The 21,069-nt window shown below is 45.3% G+C and overlaps 1 protein-coding gene across 1 annotated transcript in view; it reads left to right on the top strand.

Annotated features, from left to right (window-relative positions):
- LOC144933773 (adhesion G protein-coupled receptor B3-like) overlaps positions 1-21,069 on the top strand; it is a 235,164-nt gene that overhangs the window by 134,966 nt on the left and 79,129 nt on the right. Inside the window, exons 6-10 of the mRNA XM_078858875.1 lie at positions 2,447-2,611; positions 4,826-4,990; positions 8,445-8,546; positions 10,797-10,903; positions 16,992-17,189. Coding sequence (XP_078715001.1) covers positions 2,447-2,611; positions 4,826-4,990; positions 8,445-8,546; positions 10,797-10,903; positions 16,992-17,189 — 737 coding nt within the window. The remainder of the gene's footprint in view (positions 1-2,446; positions 2,612-4,825; positions 4,991-8,444; positions 8,547-10,796; positions 10,904-16,991; positions 17,190-21,069) is intronic.

The raw sequence follows: 21,069 nt of genomic DNA, 5'->3' as shown, positions 1-21,069 counted from the left end.
CGTGCCGGATGTGTGCGCGTGTGTGTGTGTGACCCGAGTTCCATTACCACTCACGGCCAACATCAGTGGCGATAGTCTGAACCGGGACTGGGCCTCCCCTAGGTCGACTCAGCCTCAAATGAGTACCTGGTGGCGGTGTGTAAACATCGCCACTGGGGAGGCAAAGGGGGGCGGGCGTGGTGTTGGCCAACCCCCCACCCCCCCCCCCCCCCGCTTGTGCTGTGCCGGCCTTCATAGGTGCTCGCTAACAGCACTTGCCAGGACAGTCTGTTAAGGCTATAGGGAGATCTTTGTCTTTTTGTTTGAATGAATAGCTGAGGATGTTACCACTTCTATATATTTTGTACGAAGCGGTGTTTTTTTATCAATAGTCAGCTGCACAACAGTTTATGGGGAATCGTTACTCAGGCTCCTGACATATGTTGATGATGCAGGTTTGCTTCTGACAATCTTTGTTGGGGCATTGTAGTCATTTGGCGGCCCACGCTGGGTCAGGGACTGAGCCTTCAGGTGAGCTTTCACAAAACGAAGTTAATGGCATTGGTTAGAAGCGCCAATCATGTAAAAAGTTACTGTGTCAGTAGAAATAGAAAATCTAGTCGTGTGCACCGTGTGCAAAACACAGGGGTTGTGAGATGAAGCTCAATATATTTATTTTATTACCAGGGCACGTTTGATTAAAGTGTATTTTAACATGATGTATCTGACAAGCAAGGTCTTTGCAATTTTCTCTTAATGGTTTTATCTCTTCCTCTCTGTTGCCAACATATGTACTTTTTACAGTCGCTTTGAGAGTGCAGTTTGGCATTTAGCGGTCCTTGTGTGTGCGTGTTGCGGTTTACTGCTGAAACGGCTATGAAACGGTTGCGTACACGCTGTAGGGCCACGCTCCACGGAGGCGAGCTCCCGGAGCGCGGCTCAGTCCCAGGTCCTCCGCTGTTCTCCTCCAGTGAACACTTCTCCAAGTGCATGGCCCATAACCCGTGTTGCACGCGCGTCAGTGTGTTAACATTTCGTCGGATACATATACGTGGCAGTTATATTTCATAGCCCATTAGGCATTTTCCCAAGCGTTGAGTGTTTTTTTTATGAGTTATTTAAAATAACTGTTAAGTGTAATTGTACCCCAAAGCGCATATGTGCTTAGGCGCATTAGCCCTGGAAATTGGCGGGGTAGGTTTTGGTAGCGGTCGGCTTTTGCGGATTGTTTGGTTGTTGTGGAACGGTGAGGCTACAAGCACGGAAACGGGCAGGAAGTTCCCGCCGACAAAGGCTCTCTGGGAACCACGACGCCGTTTTATTCAGTCACAGGACAGTGGTATTTTTGCGAATCTTCAGCGTCAACTGTATCACATTTGCCCACTCTAATTTAAAATGATTGTTCAACTGATGCTCATTTATAGGTACTCGCATATTGTTGCTCGCGGATATTCTTCAGAGAATGCAAATAAAATCAGTTTGTCCTCCCCGTGACATGCCGGGCAGGTCATTGAGCCAGCGCTTGCCGAAGCCAGCCAAATACAAATTTTAAAGGATTGTGCGGGTGGGAGCCAAAATTGTGTTTTTTTTTCCACATGTATATTTTTCTTGACTCTGTCGGACATACGCTATCTCTGTAGGCGAGATAAAAGATATTTTTCTTATCAATAACAAAGAACATCACTCTATCCCACAAGATGTGCAGGCACGCAATGGAGTGCTTATGATTATGCTGAAAATGTAATGTAACATTGCACAATTCTCCATTTTATCATTTGTTTGAATAATGTGCCTCAGAGTGTTCATGTTCATGTACCATTAACTTTAGTTGTTAGGCCTTTCCTAATTAGTTACGTCACGTTTTTCCTCCCTGGTCACCATTTTCCAACCAATATAAATTGAACAACAGCGTTCCTCACTGCTAATAAAAAGTTAAGTGAAAGCATTACAAAGTTTTCCCTTGAACAATACACGACCCCGCCGTGTTCTGTGCAAAAATGAGGGCGCATGGCTGTGTGCATGTGTCTATGATGAAAAAAAATAAGAATAGGTTTTACCCTTTCTAGAAATAAAACAGGCATTAAGTCTGCATGAACGTACATACTTGTGGCAAAAGACAATACATGCATTACCAGAGCATGTTTGTTTACATGTTTTCCACAAGTGTGTGCTTAATGCAGACTTGATGCCTTGCAAAATATATCTATTTGGTGTTTGAACATCTTAACACCTCCCGTTTTATTGCCAGCGAGAGTAAAACCTCTTTCTTCATCATTGTTGATTATGCCAAAAAGGTCCTCACAGTACGAGTGTACGTTGAACTTCTTTCACACCATACGCAGCCAACCAATCAGAGGTGCGAAAGGCATTCAACGTCGGCACGCACGCACACCCTAGACTGGAGTACCACGGCAGCGTTCCTGGCGTGTGCGCGCGACCCCGACCGCGATGCCGTGTGGTGCCACAGTAGATGGGCAGTGGGCCGACTGGTCCAAGTGGAGCGCCTGCTCCGTGACGTGCGAGAACGGCACGCAGCAGAGGAGCCGCGAGTGCGTGGGGCCCATCTACGGAGGCACGGAGTGCGTGGGTCCCGGGACCGAGAACAGGCGGTGCGACAACAACCCCTGCCCAGGTGCGCCTTCACCCACCAAGTACCACCTCATGCCCACTCCGTGAAGGACAGTGCCCTTTACTCGAGCAGCCCGCAATCAGAGGGTCGCGAGAGTTTGTAATCCTTTCTGGAGGTTGACTCGGCCCATCATCCCCTCCAGGGTCAATAATAATAAATACTGTACTCGTTTGAGGGGAAGCCAAGAGTGGCTGTTTTTACAGATAAAACTCGCCCCCGCCAGATGAATGAGGAATTTCCACCACTGGCTCAAGGCTATCAACTGGGAATGATCAGTGCCTCAATGCGCGTTTGGAGAAAAAAATCACTCTGACTTGAATGTTGGAAAATTTCTAAATCTGCAGGAAGACAGAAGATGTGGAAACGATGTTAGAATTTATATTGTTACGTGCACAATTTGCTTGCATGGAAATGAGACATTTTTGTCACACTGCTTGCATTTTCGCACGCGTTTTCACCGTTTAAAAGTGAACATTGGTGTGGTCGTATTTTTAGCATGGAAGAAAAAAAAGATATCGAGGCAAAGGGTGTGCAAATCCAAATAACCCACAATATCCCCCCCCCAGAACATAAACTAAGCAGATCTAATTATTGGAAGCTGTGTGTCTTCAGCATTGATGTACAGAAAAAGCGTAAATGTCAGCATTGCAGATATGCAACGAAGTATTGACCCAAAGGCATGGTTCATTAGTGTGAGTCTTCTGCTTTCTCAATTACTCTGCTTTGATCTTAATACAGACACCGTTACACTGATAATTTGTCGCAGTCCTTTCAGAATATGTAAACCAGATAAATATGAGCAGCAGGCAAACAGTATGTCGCAGTTAAAAGGTTGCAATGACAGTTTTTGGTTAATGTTAAAGCCCCTTGTTTTAACTAAGCCGGACCGTTATGCAATGGTAAACATTGCAGCCGGTAATTGGTAGCGGCCATTTATTTACAACCAGCTAAGAGCTGAATTTTACGATGGGCAATTTTGGAGCGAGGGGTGGTAATGCGGCGATGAGGTCTGCCACAGCGCGTTACATTAAATATCCGTGTAGCTTCGAGACAGCGGATTAAACATTGATGATTCCGTGCACCGCTTGCATCGATGGTTGTCTTTCAAATGCGGCGCTGTTTCTTGTTCCCAAGGGGACTGGGAATGCATCACACCTTTTGTGGTTTTTCACCAGAATGATTCCCAATCTCTTGGGCCTCACTGTTTTTTGCCGTCCGTAAACATCGCGACATCCAATCCCACGCCCGGTGCTCGAGACGAGGCTCAGACGCCTCGATCGCGAACACGTTTGCATTGCACGCGTCGCGCGCGCAACCCGCGCAACTTCCAACGCGTTACTCCAGTCTGCAATCTTTGATCTGTACATAGCAGATGTTTTCTATCCAAATTGCTCACGATATAAATATTGAAATATATATGAAGTAACATACGTTTGATAGATTCCCACAAAATGAAAGTGATGTTCAACACTAACGGCGCTCGGTTAACTCTTTGAGAAACGTGGCTGCTGCTCCTGTTGCTGCTGTTATTGCTACTGATGCTCCTCTTACCACTGCTGCTGCTACTGATGCTGTTGTTGCTACTGATGCTCCTGTTGCCACTGCTGCTGCTACTGATGCTGTTGTTGCTACTGATGCTCCTGTTGCCACTGCTGCTGCTACTGATGCTGTTGTTGCTACTGATGCTCCTGTTACCACTGCTGCTGCTGATGCTGTTGTTGCTACTGATGCTCCTGTTGCCACTGCTGCTGCTACTGATGCTGTTGTTGCTACTGATGCTCCTGTTGCCACTGCTGTTGCTACTGATGCTGTTGTTGCTACTGATGCTCCTGTTGCAACTGCTGTTGCTACTGATGCTGTTGTTGCTACTGATGCTCCTGTTACCACTGCTGCTGCTGATGCTGTTGTTGCTACTGATGCTCCTGTTGCCACTGCTGCTGCTACTGATGCTGTTGTTGCTACTGATGCTCCTGTTGCCACTGCTGTTGCTACTGATTATGTTGTTGCTACTGATGCTCCTGTTGCAACTGCTGCTGCTACTGATGCTGTTGTTGCTACTGATGCTCCTGTTGCCACTGCTGCTGCTACTGATGCTGTTGTTGCTGCTTTTGTTGCTGCTGTTGCTACTGTTGCCGCTGCTGCCGCTGTTGCCACTGTTGCTTCTGTTGTTACCGTCGTTGCCGCTGCCGCCACGACTGCGCCTGCTGTTGGCGACAGTGGACGGCCGCTGGGGCGTGTGGGCGGCGTGGGGGGAGTGCTCCGCCACCTGCGGCGGTGGCCTGCGGTGGCGACAGCGCAAGTGCTGGGGCCCCTTCCACGGCGGCCGCCTGTGCCAGGGCGGCGACAAGGAGCCTGCCAACTGCACCAACCCGAGATGTCCAGGTGTGCTCACGCTCTCAAAGTAACGGAACACTTTTTGTCACAATTATTATTGCTACATAGCCGTTTTTTTTTGTTTTCTCCAGAAGCGACCTTCCCACAGCAAATGATGAGCCCAGTGATTGTCACGGTTGGCCTCACTGGATGGTTGCGCGAGGAGTTTAACGTGCTTCTATGTACGTGCATGTGGAATGTATAGCGGCCAAATACTTTGAACGCCACATTGATTCTAAATGTGGAGGGAAAAACTGGACCCGGAGAAAAATCCACGCGACCACAGGGAGAGAGAGAGACGCAAACTCCAAATATACAGCAGCAGGTGCCAGGGGTCGGGATTCGAACCCACGATCTCCTGCATACTAGACGAGGTAGTTAACATCTCCTAGCCACCGTGATGATGATGAGAGAGAGATACACAGTTAGTCGGTTGTGTGTGCTGGGGAAATGTGGATACACTCCTATCTCCTACAAGATGTCTGACCAGTGGTGGAAGAGTAGGCCGAATACCCCAGAGAGAGGGGCCCTCTCTCAAGATCCCTCGAGTGGAGGCCTTTCTGGCAGCAGGTCGTGTGAGGAAGGCAAAGAAGGGCTGCACCTTTACCTTTAGCTGGGATAAATGTGTTTCAGTGTCAGCGTTTGAAAAGTGCTTATTTTTTTATTAGTCTCAACTGCACAGATACTGTTGATCAAGCTGTATGGCCTGATCAACCAATTACTGGACAGACAGAAACCAACTACTGGACAGACAGAATCCATTTATGACCGGTGTGAATTCCAAAGGCAGGGTTGTCGGAGTTGCAGCAAGTTTGCTTGAGAATTTGCTGTTCACCGCTGCAACCGTATGATTTTGGACCATGTAATCAGTGCTCTAGCTCCAAAGCAAGGTTTAAGTGAGCACCTCACCTCATCTTAATTCCCATTGGGCCTGGTTCACGTTTTTTTTGCGAGCGTTTTTTTAAATCAAAAACGCAGAATGCTCACAGCCTCGTTTACAAGAGGCACAAACATGCATCTTTTTGTGCAACATTATATCAAGGGGCATTGATAGACGGGATGCCGTTGGCTCTGTCACTTTTTTATTTACACCGTAATAGTGAAATCCGTGGGAGATATTCGGGAGGGGGGGGGACTTATTCACCTGCTTCTGCGTCGGTTTGTTGTTGTTGTTGTTCCGTGTGAGACGGGAGACGCCGCAGTGCTGCAAGGTTGGGGGTCATGGGGGATGCCAGATACCTCGAGGCAATTAAGAGCAAGCGTTGATTTAAAGGAAATATTAAAATTGCACGCAGCAACTGAATTACTTCACGGGACACTTTAATTAAAAAAACGTAAACATCGAACAAATTGCTTTCTATCAGTGCTTGTTAATTATTAATTTTAGTATTCTAATTTAAAGGGAAATGCAACTTGATATATTTTGCATTTATTTAGATGGTTAAATAGCGGACACATGAATCTTAATTTTATTGTTTGAAAAATATATATGATAATTTTATATTATTTTTGCAAGTTTAAATTGTTGTTGAAGTGTAAAAATGTACGCTCTTTTTGGTTTACCGATTTACATATTCCGTTAGTGCTGTTGTTTTATTGTAAATTTAAATTACAGATAAATAACACCGATAATTAATAAACGTTAATCCTATTCATATTATTGGTTCTTTCGGTAAAGTCACGTAGAAGAGAAATAATAAAATATTTTGCCACATAATAAGATTATGTTTTTTATTATTTTATTAATCCATGCAGTCACGAAAGCTTTAAATCGGAACGTTAATCCTGCCTATACTTAAGATAATTTATGCAAGGGAGTGGGAGTACACTTTGACATGATAAGTTATTTTGGTTCTGAATATTATGCAAACCACTTTTTTATGTAACAGTTTGGGTGATAAGATTGACCCAGCAAAGGGTCGACAATGTGACCCAATTAGGACCGCCTCACAACTTGTTTCACTAATCACCATGTGTTCTATACTCAGCCGATTTTTTTAGAAGGCGTTTCAAATTAATTATTAACTCGAAATGGGTAATTATATTTTTAACTGTTGAAAAATATACGTGCATTGCACACTAAAGCTGCAAATGTATCACGAAATCTTCAGATGATAAATCGTCCAGTGGCACGCAGGGACGGCCACATTCGTTGTCCCACATTGAGTTATGAAAGTCTGCAGGATAATTCCTGGTTGGAGAGAATTGTAATTTGTATTTGCTACTTCATTTCCCGAAACATTTAAACCCGATATATGAGGGTGCATTAACTGTGGTGCTGCTGCTGTTATTGTTCACTTACTCTGTGTGCTGGAAAACAATAGAACTGCACATAATGTTAATTAATATTGTGGCTTCAAAATAAAAATATAGAATACGCTATTTTTTTTCTGGCAATGGCATGTTTTTCATAGCACGTTAAACAGAGAAGCCAGTGGACAAAAAGAGTTGGAGACTACATTTCACTCCATGAGGCATGGTGATTTCTTATGCCCGTTTTTTTTTGGGGCATATTAGTTACTTAATAGTAGCTATTTGGTGACAAACTCATCGATACTCAAACAATATTATGACTAAATTATCTTACTTTGTGGCCTCCCACTGCATTGGAGAAACTGGTAAACGCCTCAGTGTTGGTTTCGCGAAAGCTATTCTGCCTGCTCTCTGTGCAGACAGGGTCCACACCAGTGGCTCATCACTCCCAACAGCGTAGACCGTAGCCCTAATGACGTGTCGGTGCATGGCCTTGTCTAGATCGCTGGTGGGAATGAGACTAGAAAAAGGACAGAAGGCCACCTCATATTTAAACTCAATACTATGCAGAGCTATGCAGAAGGGCCATTGCCAGAAAAGGTCGCCTATTTTATGTATATTTTTTTTATTTTAAAGCCACAGTGTTATTGCTTGTTAATGTGTTGAGTTTTATGTAATTGTGCTCGTGCACCACTGCCAATGAAGCAGCAGCAGGAGCTCCATCGCCAAATAATTTGACAGCAAAAAAAACTGTTGGTCACGTAATAGACGTAGGTTCACGTTAAATAACAACAAGGTGGAATCAATTATCTCGTATTTACGTAACACCATGTTGCGTAATAGCTTGCCGTGCAATAATTAGAATGCATTATGAATCCGATGAATGAGATTTTGATTTTATTGGTGGTCCGCATCAGATCAGCTTGGAATCACGTTGGGGCCTGATGGAGTCCTATGTGATCAGGGTCATTCATATGGAAGCCACGCACCCTCAGTAGTTACTTGGTTGGTGTCCTTACTGTCGTGATTCAGCCCTTAAATTATCACTTATTGTGGGCATCAACCATAGATAAATAAAAAAAGTTGATTGCGCATGCTGGGCCCTAAATCACGGAAGTCTAATTATAACCCCGATTTATGAATAACGGTATTTGCCGCAAATAACGAGGTTAGTAAATACATTTTGTCTTCTGTTTGGCAATGTATGCAGAGCCCTATGAGATGTGTGCCGAAGAGGTGAGCGCTTCCATCTTGTGGAAGGAGACTGAAGCCCAGAGTGTAGCAGTGAGCCGATGTCCACCAGATGCCACAGGTACACACACCACTGGCACCATGAACACCAGATGCCACAGGTACACACACCACTGGCACCATGAACACCAGATTTCACAGGTACACACACCACTGGCACCATGAACACCAGATTTCACAGGTACACACACCACTGGCACCATGAACACCAGATTTCACAGGTACACACACCACTGACACCATGAACACCAGATGTCACAGGTACACACACCACTGGCACCATGAACACCAGATGCCACAAGTACACACATCACTGGCACCATGAACACCGGATGCCACAGGTACACACACCACTGGCACCATGAACACCAGATGCAACAGGTACACACACCACTGGCACCATGAACACCAGATGCCACAGGTACACACACCACTGGCACCATGAACACCAGATGCAACAGGTACACACACCACTGGCACCATGAACACCAGATGCCACAGGTACACACACCACTGGCACCATGAACACCAGATTTCACAGGTACACACACCACTGGCACCATGAACACCAGATTTCACAGGTACACACACCACTGGCACCATGAACACCAGATGCCACAGGTACACACACCACTGACACCATGAACACCAGATGCCACAAGTACACACATCACTGGCACCATGAACACCGGATGCCACAGGTACACACACCACTGGCACCATGAACACCAGATGCCACAGGTCCACACACCACTGGCATGATGAACACCAGATGCCACAGGTACACACACCACTGACACCATGAACACCAGATGCCACAGGTACACACACCACTGGCACCATGAACACCAGATGCCACAGGTACACATACCACTGGCACCATGAACACCAGATGCCACAAGTACACACATCACTGGCACCATGAACACCAGATGCCACAGGTACACACACCACTGGCACCATGAACACCAGATGCCACAGGTACACACACCACTGGCATCATGAACACCAGATGCCACAGGTACACACACCACTGACACCATGAACACCAGATGCCACAGGTACACACACCACTGGCACCATGAACACCAGATGCCACAGGTACACATACCACTGGCACCATGAACACCAGATGTCACAGGTACACACACCACTGGCACCATAAAATCCGCGTGATCTGGAGTGTTCTACACACCGTTTTAGCAGAAGTGTCTTAAATCCCTCGCAACTCTGTCCACCCAGCAGTTGAAATGAGTACGTACACCAGAGTTAAGTCGATCAGCAGGTCAAATGTGGTGAGGGAAAGCATGGATTCTCCCACATCTTCCAAGGGTATCTGACCAGTTTGGAAGAGTAGGCCAAATGCCCTTCAAGATGGCTCCAGAGAGCTCCCTCCAGTGGAGTTCTTTCCACCAGCGGTGGCGTCAACAAGCACTTGCAGGGCTGCTCTTGTGCCTATACCATTTCTAAAATGTAAATTTGAGTTTTCTATGAACGAATTCAAAACATAAATATACAACCCTTTTTTAATTCCTTATGTGTTGGGAACGGCTGTTTGTTTGAACCTGAAATTTGCAAGGTATATCATGAAGTGCGCAAATCAAGTCTCCTTTTTTTGCTATTTACCTTCCAGGAATAAATAGGCAACCGGAACGTACAGAATTATAAGCTAGCATCATAACAGGACAACTGACACATACATAATCCCCTGGAAACATTTGTGTCCCAGAAATAAAAGATTTAATTGCCTTAGCCATTTTGGATTATTTGGTGCCCTGGGGTACCGCAATCAGGATCAGTTGATCCAGCTCGCGATTATCTGTATCTGTCTTCCAACATTATCCGGTGGTCCTGGGTTGATCCGGTAAAACTGCTCCAGAGACTGTAACCAGTCCGGCGATCGGCACCATGTGTGTGACAATTATTTTTTAGGTATGCTTGAATCAGTGTAAAATATATATTATTATATAATATTATATATTGTCACACACTGTATTTGCTTTCATCTCATTTGGTGTTTGCGACCAAGATAAACTGGTAACGTGAGCATGGGGGCACACCGGCGACTGCTTCAGAGGCAGTCTCGTGTGGAATTATCTCGAAGATGGCAACGGTGGTTGAAAGTTGTGACTGCAAGAAACGTTGTCGCTGCACGCGATGTCCCATACCTCACTGCGCGAATTTGCTTTTGTACAGGTATTTTTGATGGAAATTAAAATGAGGTTAATCATTTAAATGATACTTGACTGCAAACATTATTTGTGACTTGGTTGATAATTGTATTTTTTAGTGAGCTTCGACTATTTTGCAGGTGTGGTGAGGAGGAAATGCTCACTGTCTGAGAATGGAACTGCGTTGTGGGAATATCCAAGTTTTTCCAAGTGCATCTCCCTGGAACTGCAGACAGTCCTCCAATCGGTATGATTTATTTGTTTCCAAAGCGCTGGCATGCTTCATGACGAATGCACCTTAAAACAATTACATTGTGCAATCTAAACGCGGTGGAGAAGCTAAATCTTCAATTGGCACATAAATTAGCACGAAGTGAATGAGTGTTACTCCTGTGCCTCTTGCCTCAGTGCAAGGCTACAGTGGCAGGAAGGAGCTGTTAATAAGGGGGCCTGTCTCACCCATCGAGAAATCCTGTCGCCGCAGTCAGCCTCTTGCCACAAGAGGTCCCCTTTGCAGTGAGAGAGTAATAAAGGTGTAGAGACGTAAATAGCGTCTCTACGGCGTATAAGACGACTACAACCACAACTGGTAAATAAGTGACGTGGTGGGGAGGCAGGCCCTACAGAGCAGGGTTCCGTCCCAGAGAGAGCGAGAGGGGAGGACGTGCTGACACGGAGTAGTGAAGGGGGCCCGGAAACGGGGCACGGAGGACACGTGACGCTGGCTCCGGTTCCATCGCGAGAGACCGAGAAGGGGGCGTGGCCGGAGGTGGAGCGAGGCCACGCCCGGGAGGATAAGAGGGACGGGGGCAGAGTGGATTGGGGTGGTCTGGCGAGACGAGCTGACCGTGTGGCGTTGCTTCGGGGGTCTTGGAGCGTCGGTCGTCTGGGACTCAGTTTACATAGAGTGCCCTTTGGGGGTCTAGAATAACCCCGAGTATTGTTAACCCGTAGCCCTGTTCAGTTGTTAATAAATCGTGGTGCCTCCAGACTTCTGTGTGTGCCTCGTGAGACACACACTACAAAGGGACTGTGCGTTGAGTGGTGAGTACGAGCTGCACGAATGCTTGACTACCTTTTCGTGATGGCACACTTATGCCCCCCCCCCACACATACAAGACAAAAGCAAAGACCCCCCAACCCCCCCCCCCCCTATATCCTTACACAGACTGTTGGGGCATTCGCTGTTAGCGACCACTACGAAGGTTGGGTCAGCCAGCACACGAGGGGCTGGTGTGGCTGGCATCACGCCTGGCCAGCTTTGTCTTCCCAATGGTGATTTGTTCACACCGTACCAGATACTAAGTTAAGGCTGAGTCGACCTAGGGGAGGCCCATGACCGGTTCAGATGTGTACTGATGTTGACTGTGTGGGATCGGGTCACTGGGTTCATAGGACAGCCGTCTACCTCAACACACTACCGCTCCCCACACAAACGCAGGCAGATTTGCATCAACATGTGAATGAATGTTGCTTCCTGTCTGTACAATCGTACACACACCTGCTTATTTGAACTGCCCATATAGGACTCACCACTGTGATCTCTACATTGGGTCAAACTTAACATCTCTGAATGTTCGACGGCTTGTGCACCAGATCTTATTTATTCATGATGTACTTGCAAAAAAATCCGCAGATTACCTGCTGGATCTCATCTCTGTTTCAAAGAACAAATTTGACCTAAGGTCTACACTCATTTACCAGCTTAACATTCCCTATTGCCGTACATATACTGGAGGAAGGGCCTTTGCTATTGATGCCCCCAGGGTCTGGAATGCTGTTGCCAATAAATTGAAACTTGAGTCACTACCTATGAGATCTTCACTAAAAACTGCTCTAGAGGAGTTGTACACCCCTAGCTGCCAGTGCTATTCAGTGGCCTAAAATAAAATGTTTCGCTCCGGATGATCGCTACAAAGTATGACCTGTGTTTTGATTTAGTGTGCTGATCTGAAAGGTGCATTGAAAAATTATAATACTCCTATTGATGCTCCTGCTGTTGTGCAGTGGCTCATGCAGCCAGCTATGGCTGCAAGGTTTTGGTAGTACATGTTTATGCCATTTATTGTGAAAACTCCGTCACAGTTCCTATGATTGCTTTTTCATTGCTTTCATGGCTTTATTTTGGTGATTTCGAAAAGTGTATTGGTTTAGCCATGTTTGTTTGTTGTAGTACAGAGTTAGACTGATGGCCTTAATCTAAGTTGTCTTATGGTTGTTGTTGTTGTTTGACTTGCATCCCACTGGGATTTTTGCACACAGCGTTGGTGTACGGTGTTATTTTCTGCAATATTTTGCTGTCTTTTCTTGGATTTTCTGTTTGCACTTAGTCACATATTCACTTTAAGATGTTTTTTGTTCATGTTTTTGTTTTTTGTTTGTTGCGGTTCCACCCGATTCAAGAGCCGAATGGCTCACAGGGCTATACCTAATAAATGAACTTGAACTTGAACTTATGCAGCATATGATCCTCATGGCGGTACCCCGGGGTACCAAATAATACAAAATGGCTGAGGCAATTAAATATTTTATTTCTGGGACACTATTTTTTCCAGGGGTATACTTAACTCCGTGACTGGGGTACCAATCATTCCGAAATCAGTGCTAGTCCGCGATGTCGAAACGCAGCGAGGACGATTGCGCTGAAACCCCAAACGCTCAGATGCTCCATATTGCATCATGTACAGCTCGTCGAGATGAGCCAATTGCCGCATCGCCGACCATAAAAAGACAAAAAATTACTGCATCACGGACATTGTGCGAGAGCCGTGGTACTATGGTGCCCCGGGGTATCGCCATAAGGTTAATTTCACAACTTGGACATGCAACGGTAGGGGTGGGGGTGGTTTTGCGTAAAGAGAATGGCATAGGAGGAGGAGGGGTTATAGTAAAATTGGACACGACGCTCAACATTGAGAGAGGTGCAGACAGGGAGAGGCCGAGTTAGATATAGAGTGAGACACCGAGTGAGACGGAGTCAGACACCGATTGAGACATGGATTGAGACACGGTCTCACTCGGAGTGAGACACAGAGTGAGACACCGAGTGAGACACCAATGCACATGGAGTCTCGGGAGTCCACGAGGCTCCATGTGCAGCGGCCTCACAGGTGGCCACGGGGAAGAGGCCGTCGCGTTCCACAGTGATGGCCATCGCTACTAAACCCAGCTGCTGCTACCCACCCTGCTCTTTGGGGTATATTAATAGCAATTTGGGTTGTTTTAAAATTTTTACCTAACTACTACTCTGATAATTTCGTACCTTGAAATGTTTTTTCGATATACTGCCTATAAGTTTGAAAAACGTGAAATAATTTTACAAATTTTAATAACTGGGGAATTGCGACTTTAATTACACGATGTAACACAATTTTTGTTCCTGGGTAGTAAGTATTATTTCCTCATTGGTAATGCCTAAAAAGTATAGAAAATGGCTATTATTCCCCACAAACTTTGCTTTTGTGACCAGGACACTGATATTTTGAAATTTGTCTATTTTCAATGAGAAAACCGGCGAATTTGTGTTTTTTCGTTCTCAAAGTCAGAAAACAACACCATATGAATCAAAATTAACTGTATTTATACTAAAGTAATACAAAAATGACAACAACAGATATAGAAGTGAGTAGTTTTTAGAGATTTATGATTATACTGTAAATCACTTTCACGAATCAGCCCCCAAATGTCGTCTCCCATCATGTTCTCGTGATACTGTCCTTGGTAGCGGCGTTCAAAGTCCAATATATCCTGGTGGAAGCGCTCGCCTTGCTCCTCCGAGTACGTTCCCATGTTCTCCTTGAATTTATCAAGATGAGCATCAAGGATATGGACTTTGAGGGACATCCTACAGCCCATTGTGCCGTAGTTCTTCACCTGAGTCACAACCAGCTCCACATAGTTTTCGACCTTGGGATTGATCAGGAAGCCACGAACCACTGATTCTTCAAGCAGCTTTCTCCTTACTAGTGAGCTTCTTGGGGAATCATTGCACTCCAGGATCTTCTTTATCTGTGGTTCGATGAAGACACCGCCTTTGATCTTTGCCTCAGACAGCTGAGGGAAGAATTTTTGAAAGTACTTGAACCCTGCCGACTCCTTATCTACAACTCTGTCAAATTGTTCCATAAGGCCTAATTTGATGTGCAGTGGTGCTATTAGCACCTTCCGGGGGTCCACCAGTGGCTCCCACTTGACATTGTTCCTCCTCACAGAAAACTCGGTGTGCTGTGGTCAGTCCCGCCTGTGGTAGTGTGCCTTGGTGTCGCTGCTGTCCCAAAGGCAAATATAGCAGGAAAACTTGGTAAAACCGCCTAGGAGACCCATCAGGAATGCCACCATTTTGAAGTCTCCGATGACCTCCCAGCCGTACTCATCATACTTCAAGGCATCCAGCAAGGTCTTGATGCTGTTGTAATCCTCGTTGAGGTGCACCGAGTGAGCCAGGGGAAGAGATGGGTACTTGTTACCATTATGGAGCAGAAGCAGAGCTCATCTGATGGGTGAAGAAACTGCAAAAAGGTTGGTGATGCTTCCTCTAATCTGCGACTTGCACACTTTCAACCAACAAGTTCCACTGCTTGAACCTAGATGTCAAAAGCTCGGCATTCGACTTGGTGACACCAAGATCTCTGATCAAGTCTTTGAGGTCTTTTTTGGTGGGGTAGTATAGGTTTCTCTCCTCAGCTCCACCTCTGAAATATCATCTAGATCTACAACGTCTTCCTCGCTCTCTGACTTGCTGCTCTCTTCTAAAGACGGCTGCTCTCTCTCTGGAAGAGTGGGTACGGGGAGCTCATGGCAGTGTGTCACCAGGGCGATGGATGAAGGAAGGTCCAGATACGTGATAGCAGGTGCATTCTTGCCAGTCCGACGTTTGGAAGGGTCCACCATGCAGAAGTAGCAGTTGCTTGAGTGGTCAGGGGGTTCCCGCCAAATTCTTGGGATAGTGAACTTCATGGCTCTCATTTCCCGTCTGTACTATCCTACAAAAAGACATATATATTTTTTCAATAACATTGAAAATTGTAAAACATTTTAAAATTAACAACTTTTACAATTTTACAATTTTTTACAAATTTTGTTACGTAAAATTCCGAGCAACAATTGTCCATCTACCTTCCAGAGTTTTTTTTGCATTGCTCGCAGGTGAAATTAGGTGCCCAGGGTTTGGCTTTATCCCCGACAGGCATGCTGAAATATGCCTTGTAGGCCTCACATATCTTAGCAGATGCTTCCACAGAGTACGTTTTCGCTATTGTCTTGATAAATTGGCCGTAGACGTAGCAAAACGTGTCTGCCAGATGCTTGCAGCCTCTTGATGCCATCTCAGAAAAATGCAGATATGTATCCACTTAGGCAGCTGAAACTAAACTGAACTGGTGGGCTTAAGGCCTTGCATGTATACTACTATTTATATTACTGGAAAGTTCTAGAATGTTCTAGATGTTACTCCAAGTTTACTCAGCACTGAATCTATCTGGAATGTTCTGGAAAATAGGTAAATTTCAAAATATCACTGTCCTGGTCACAAAAGCAAAGTTTGTAGGGCATAATATCATTTTCTGTACTTTTGAGGCATAAACAATTAGGAAATAACACTTACTCCCCAGGAACAAAAAAAAGGTTGTTACACAGTGTTATTAGCAAAATAAACCGACAGGGCTATCAGTGAGGAAATAACCCTCCATGTACCTACACTGGATATGGCACCATTACACACTCTCATATGTACACATGTATGCACGTGTTATTGCTCGCACAGAAACAGATGCACAACAGATAGTTTTGTACATTCATACAAATGCGCCTTCTTGATTTTACTACCTGGACACATTCAACAATACACCCAATCTAGCCAGCTCACAAATGTAACGTGCACCACGTGAGTGTTAGATTGTAACCATACATTAAGAATACAGTGAGGTGCTCACGAGTAATGTTTCAGACCATGTGAGCGTGAGACCCAAACTATCTCAAGACGACCGCCCTCTCTTGGGGCTTACGGGTTGTAGTGCGTGTGTTTCCTGAAGAAGCCCCCAGCACAGGGAAACAAAACGTCGGACGTCGTGGCAAACAACATACGGTACACACAGGAGAGCTGCACAGCCCAGCCAGGAAAACCTACGGCAGTGTCTGGAGTCAAATTAGATTGAAAACTCATTTTTTTTAAGCTGCTTTTTGTTTTCATTTGGTTGTCCTTTCCTTACACGGTGCGAAAGAAGTTCAGCATACATACACATTTGTGTCATGAACATCGAAAGAGAAGCATTGTTAAGGAGCGCTGTGTCGTGTTTTTTGAGCGGCTACGCCTCCGCCGTTTGTCGCCCGCCTCGCAGCTGAGATACCACCGCAGCAAGCGTCTGTGGGCGCCCTCGCTCGCGGACGGCCTGTCCCAGACGAGCCGCGAGCTGGCCGAGGCGTCGCAGGGGCAAGTCCTGTACGGCGGAGACGTCCTCGCCTCGCTCGACATCCTGCGCAATGTCAGCGACACCTTCCGGCGAGCGCCCTTTCAGCCGTCCAGCGACGACATCCAGGTCGCCGCCTCCACCTCGCACATCTTGCGTTCGCACGGTGGAATCCGGTTGCGAGCACGACTGATATGAGCGCAGCGCTCGCTGTCTCTCTTGTGTCGAGCAACGCGTCCCTCAATTCACGCTGTTCGCAGGAGGCCCAATGGGTACCTTTTGACACCAGGACACTTTGAGAAGTAAAATCAAGTTTATAAGCACACCGATTGGTACGGTTGGGTACGTATGGTGCGAAAGAGGGTCAACATACCTACAAGCCTGTTTCTCTGGATACTTTGTTAGAGTTCAGTGATATATAACATCGTCTAAAGTTGACGTCTGAATTCAGTACCTCACACAGCCACGTGCTGGAAGGAGCCGGATAGTTCAGGGGCCATTGATATGCGAGAGCAGTGCGAGACAGCACCACTGAGATTCGGAGGTTGAATCTACATTACACACACGCACACAAGAAACACATTACATTTGGTTTCTCACATTTATTTGACATTCCAGTTTTGAGAATTACGTTTTTTTTTTTACACCATGTGACCAACACCTGATGCTAGGAATGTTAAAAAGTGACACCACCTACTCTGGATAAGAGGCAACTGTGTGACATTATAAGCAGTTCTGTAACTCCCTAGGGCTATTATTTGACAAATTCTCGCAGTGAGACATTGTGTAATTGTGCCATTTGCTTGCTTGTGTGCATTGCAAATGGAAAACGATTTGTCTAATAAGACGACAACGCGACCCACACTTGAAATATGAAAAGAAAGATACAAATGTTTTTCTCTTATTAACCGCCTAAGATTAATGTATCTTCTATTGCAAGAGTTATCTAGAATAAAGAGTTAGTTACGTATTATCTTTAAACCCACACCCTGCTCACGTAGTATGTCCTCTGACCCCCTTTCACACACCCCAAATATCATCAACGCTGCTTTAATGGTAAACGAAATCCCTTTTACTACCTGAAAATCGCAACAACTTACGAACAAGGTGCAGCACCCCATCCCGAAACGCTGCCGTAAGATTCATCAGCCGGGCGGGTGGTGGTGGTGGTGGCTGTGCGTTCAGCTGCCTGTAATCCAGCACTGTGGAGGCAGCAGCGAGGGTTGGTGGATCACCACATAATTGACAAAATGTGGCGAGACAAACTTTCCGTGGACATCGAGGAGGTGTGATACCCTGGCTCGCCTACAAAAGTGTGGACTTGATATGCTCTGTCCCTTCTGTACGGGATAGAGTGTTGTCCCCTTGCATGTGGGACTTTTCTCCGGGTGCTCAAGTTTTCTTCCACATGTATAGTAAACACTGTTTAACATGTAGGCTTTCGCGACCAATATCATTCATTATTTGATTTGAAGCTTTCGTGACTGCAGGAATTACTCTTTGGTTCTTTCGGTAAAGTCACGTAGAAAGAAAATAAATTAAATAATAGAATATGACCTTTTGATTGCAACACAAGCAACCGTCATCAGGTAGAACAACATTTGAGAGAGAGACAAAACACCAGACCCACCTCTCTCTCTGCCCCCCCCCTCTCTCTGTTTGGGGCCTCGACACAGAGGCATTGGGTCTCTGTGTGTCTATGGTGTGTGTCTCTCTCTGTCTATGGTGTGTGTCTCTCTCTCTCTGTGTGTCTATGTGTTGTCGCTCTCTGCTTGTGTGTCTGTCTGTGTGTCTCCGTGTCTGTGTTTTGTCTCTCTCTAAAATTTAGTTGTACCTGATGACGGTGGCTTGTGTCGCAATCGAAACATCGTATTCTATTATTTAATTTATTTTCTTTCTACCGAAAGAACCAAAGAGTATCATCCATAATACAGGTTTATTTGGGTTAGATCGTGTAAATATAAATGCGTCGTTAAACCCACCACCACCCGACACAGCCAATTAATAAGGTATGTCACATAAACAGAACCGGCCAATTCATTGCTAGTACAGCACACTGGTGTATTGGAGAGCAAATCCAGTACTCGGATTGTAAATGTTGTGGATTTGCTTTCCAACATGTGCTGTACTAGTAACGAATTGGCATGTTCCGTTTACGTGACAAACCTTATTAATTGGCTGTGTCGGGTGGTGATGGGTTTAACAACGCATTTATATTTACACGATCTAACCCAAAAAAACTGTTATGGATAATAAACACTCACTGATTGGCTGAAAACATCTTAATATGTAAAGAACTGCAGAGCAATTGTTGGCGATGCCTGGCAGCCTTCCAGCTTGTCTGTGGTTCCTCAGCAATTGTGACATGCAATTTGGGCGAACGATACTGTGTAAAAAAGAATCATTGGATTTTTTTTTAATCTTTAAAAAGTTCCCCATCAGAATGGCGTGTACAGCCTCAGCACCTTTAACTGCCAAACGTTCCAATGCTTCAGCCAACAGTCTTAACAAATGAGCCCACGTCATCCACTTATACGTTAGCGTGATATAGCTTAGTTTAGCGATACATCACTGTGGCGCTATTCATTAAATGGATTTCACAAAACACTCCCGACAATCCACTTCCACAACAATACTTGGGCACATCAACATACACAAAGCTAAGTACGGAAATTCAACGCAAATTATAATTAGAAGAAAACAGATCTGGCTGGTCAATGGGCCACAAAGGTCTATAAGCCCCTGAGAGTCACCCATGTGTGTGTGTCAACACCTCCGATTAGCCATGGGGGTCTGGAGCAGCTTGCCAACTGAAGTCTGGTCAGCCTTGACAATCGGTGCTTTTAAGACTGGATGAAAATATAGCATTCCTTCTCTATTCCGTTTAGTTTAATTTTGTTTCATTTTCTCAGTGCGATCTACACGTCTGTCTCAGATTTTTGCTGAATATGGCTCATGATTAAGGTTGTATTGATCGGTTGGTGGTCTACCCACTGCTAGATTAAATGCCTCCCCATGCCGTTGCCATCCCTCGTTCTCCCACGATGCCGTAATTTATCTCACTCCTGCACATGAGCTGATGTCATCGCTGCTTCTCCTCTGCGGACGTCCTCTCGGCATGTTCCATACATTGCCATTTCATCAACTGCCTCATCCGGCCGTGATCGTTCCTTCTATTTCATGTGTCCCTCCCAAGCCCACTTGCTTTCATAAACAGTCAATGCGATGTCTCTGATGTGCTTTTGTTGTCTGATTCACATGTTGCTTCTTCTGCCTCTCGGCATAACTCCAATCATGCATCTCTCCATGTTTCTTTGCGTACTTTTCAGCATTGGTTCAGTTTTATGTGGCAGTGTTCACCTTTCTGATCAATGTCATAAGTCATAACTTTACACACGTGTCAGGTGGTGGCAGGTTTAACGACACATTTATATTTACGTGGTATACGCCGAACAACCTCCATTGTGGATAATATTGGTCACGAAAGCCTAGGTGTTAAACTGACACGTATTGTTGTCCTTCCCCTGCACCTCCGATTATCAGTTGACTACGTATGGTGTGAAAGAAGTGCAACATACATAGATACATACGTTTCTTTTCATTATCAAGATCAGCTCTTTAAAAACGCTGTAGCTGGCTCCCTATGTTTCATTATTTTGATCTCGGTACGCTGTAAATAACTGCCCTAGGTATGATTGTATGTGTAGGCTTTCATGACCAATATTATGATTCGTTTAGTTATTTCAGGGTTAGTTCGTGTAGGTATTTTTTTTATTTAAACATAACGCAGCCCTACTTACAAGAGCCACTTAAATCTCGTTGCTACGTGGGAAAATATGGTCAATTAATTTGGTTTATTGGAAAACTGGAATGTTGAAAAGTAAGCAAATTTTGACAATATTTTGTTACGACTTTTTCGCTGGAGATTAAAACCAGCATCATCAGGTGGTAACAAGAGCTCAGCTCTCGCGTAGGCGAAGGCAGTACAGCAAGTAGACTAATCGCCATC

This window comes from Lampetra fluviatilis, chromosome 8 (genome assembly GCF_964198595.1).
Source record: "Lampetra fluviatilis chromosome 8, kcLamFluv1.1, whole genome shotgun sequence".
Taxonomy (NCBI): domain Eukaryota; kingdom Metazoa; phylum Chordata; class Hyperoartia; order Petromyzontiformes; family Petromyzontidae; genus Lampetra; species Lampetra fluviatilis.
Note: the sequence above shows the minus strand (reverse complement) of the source record. Positions and strands in the feature narration are given on the sequence as shown.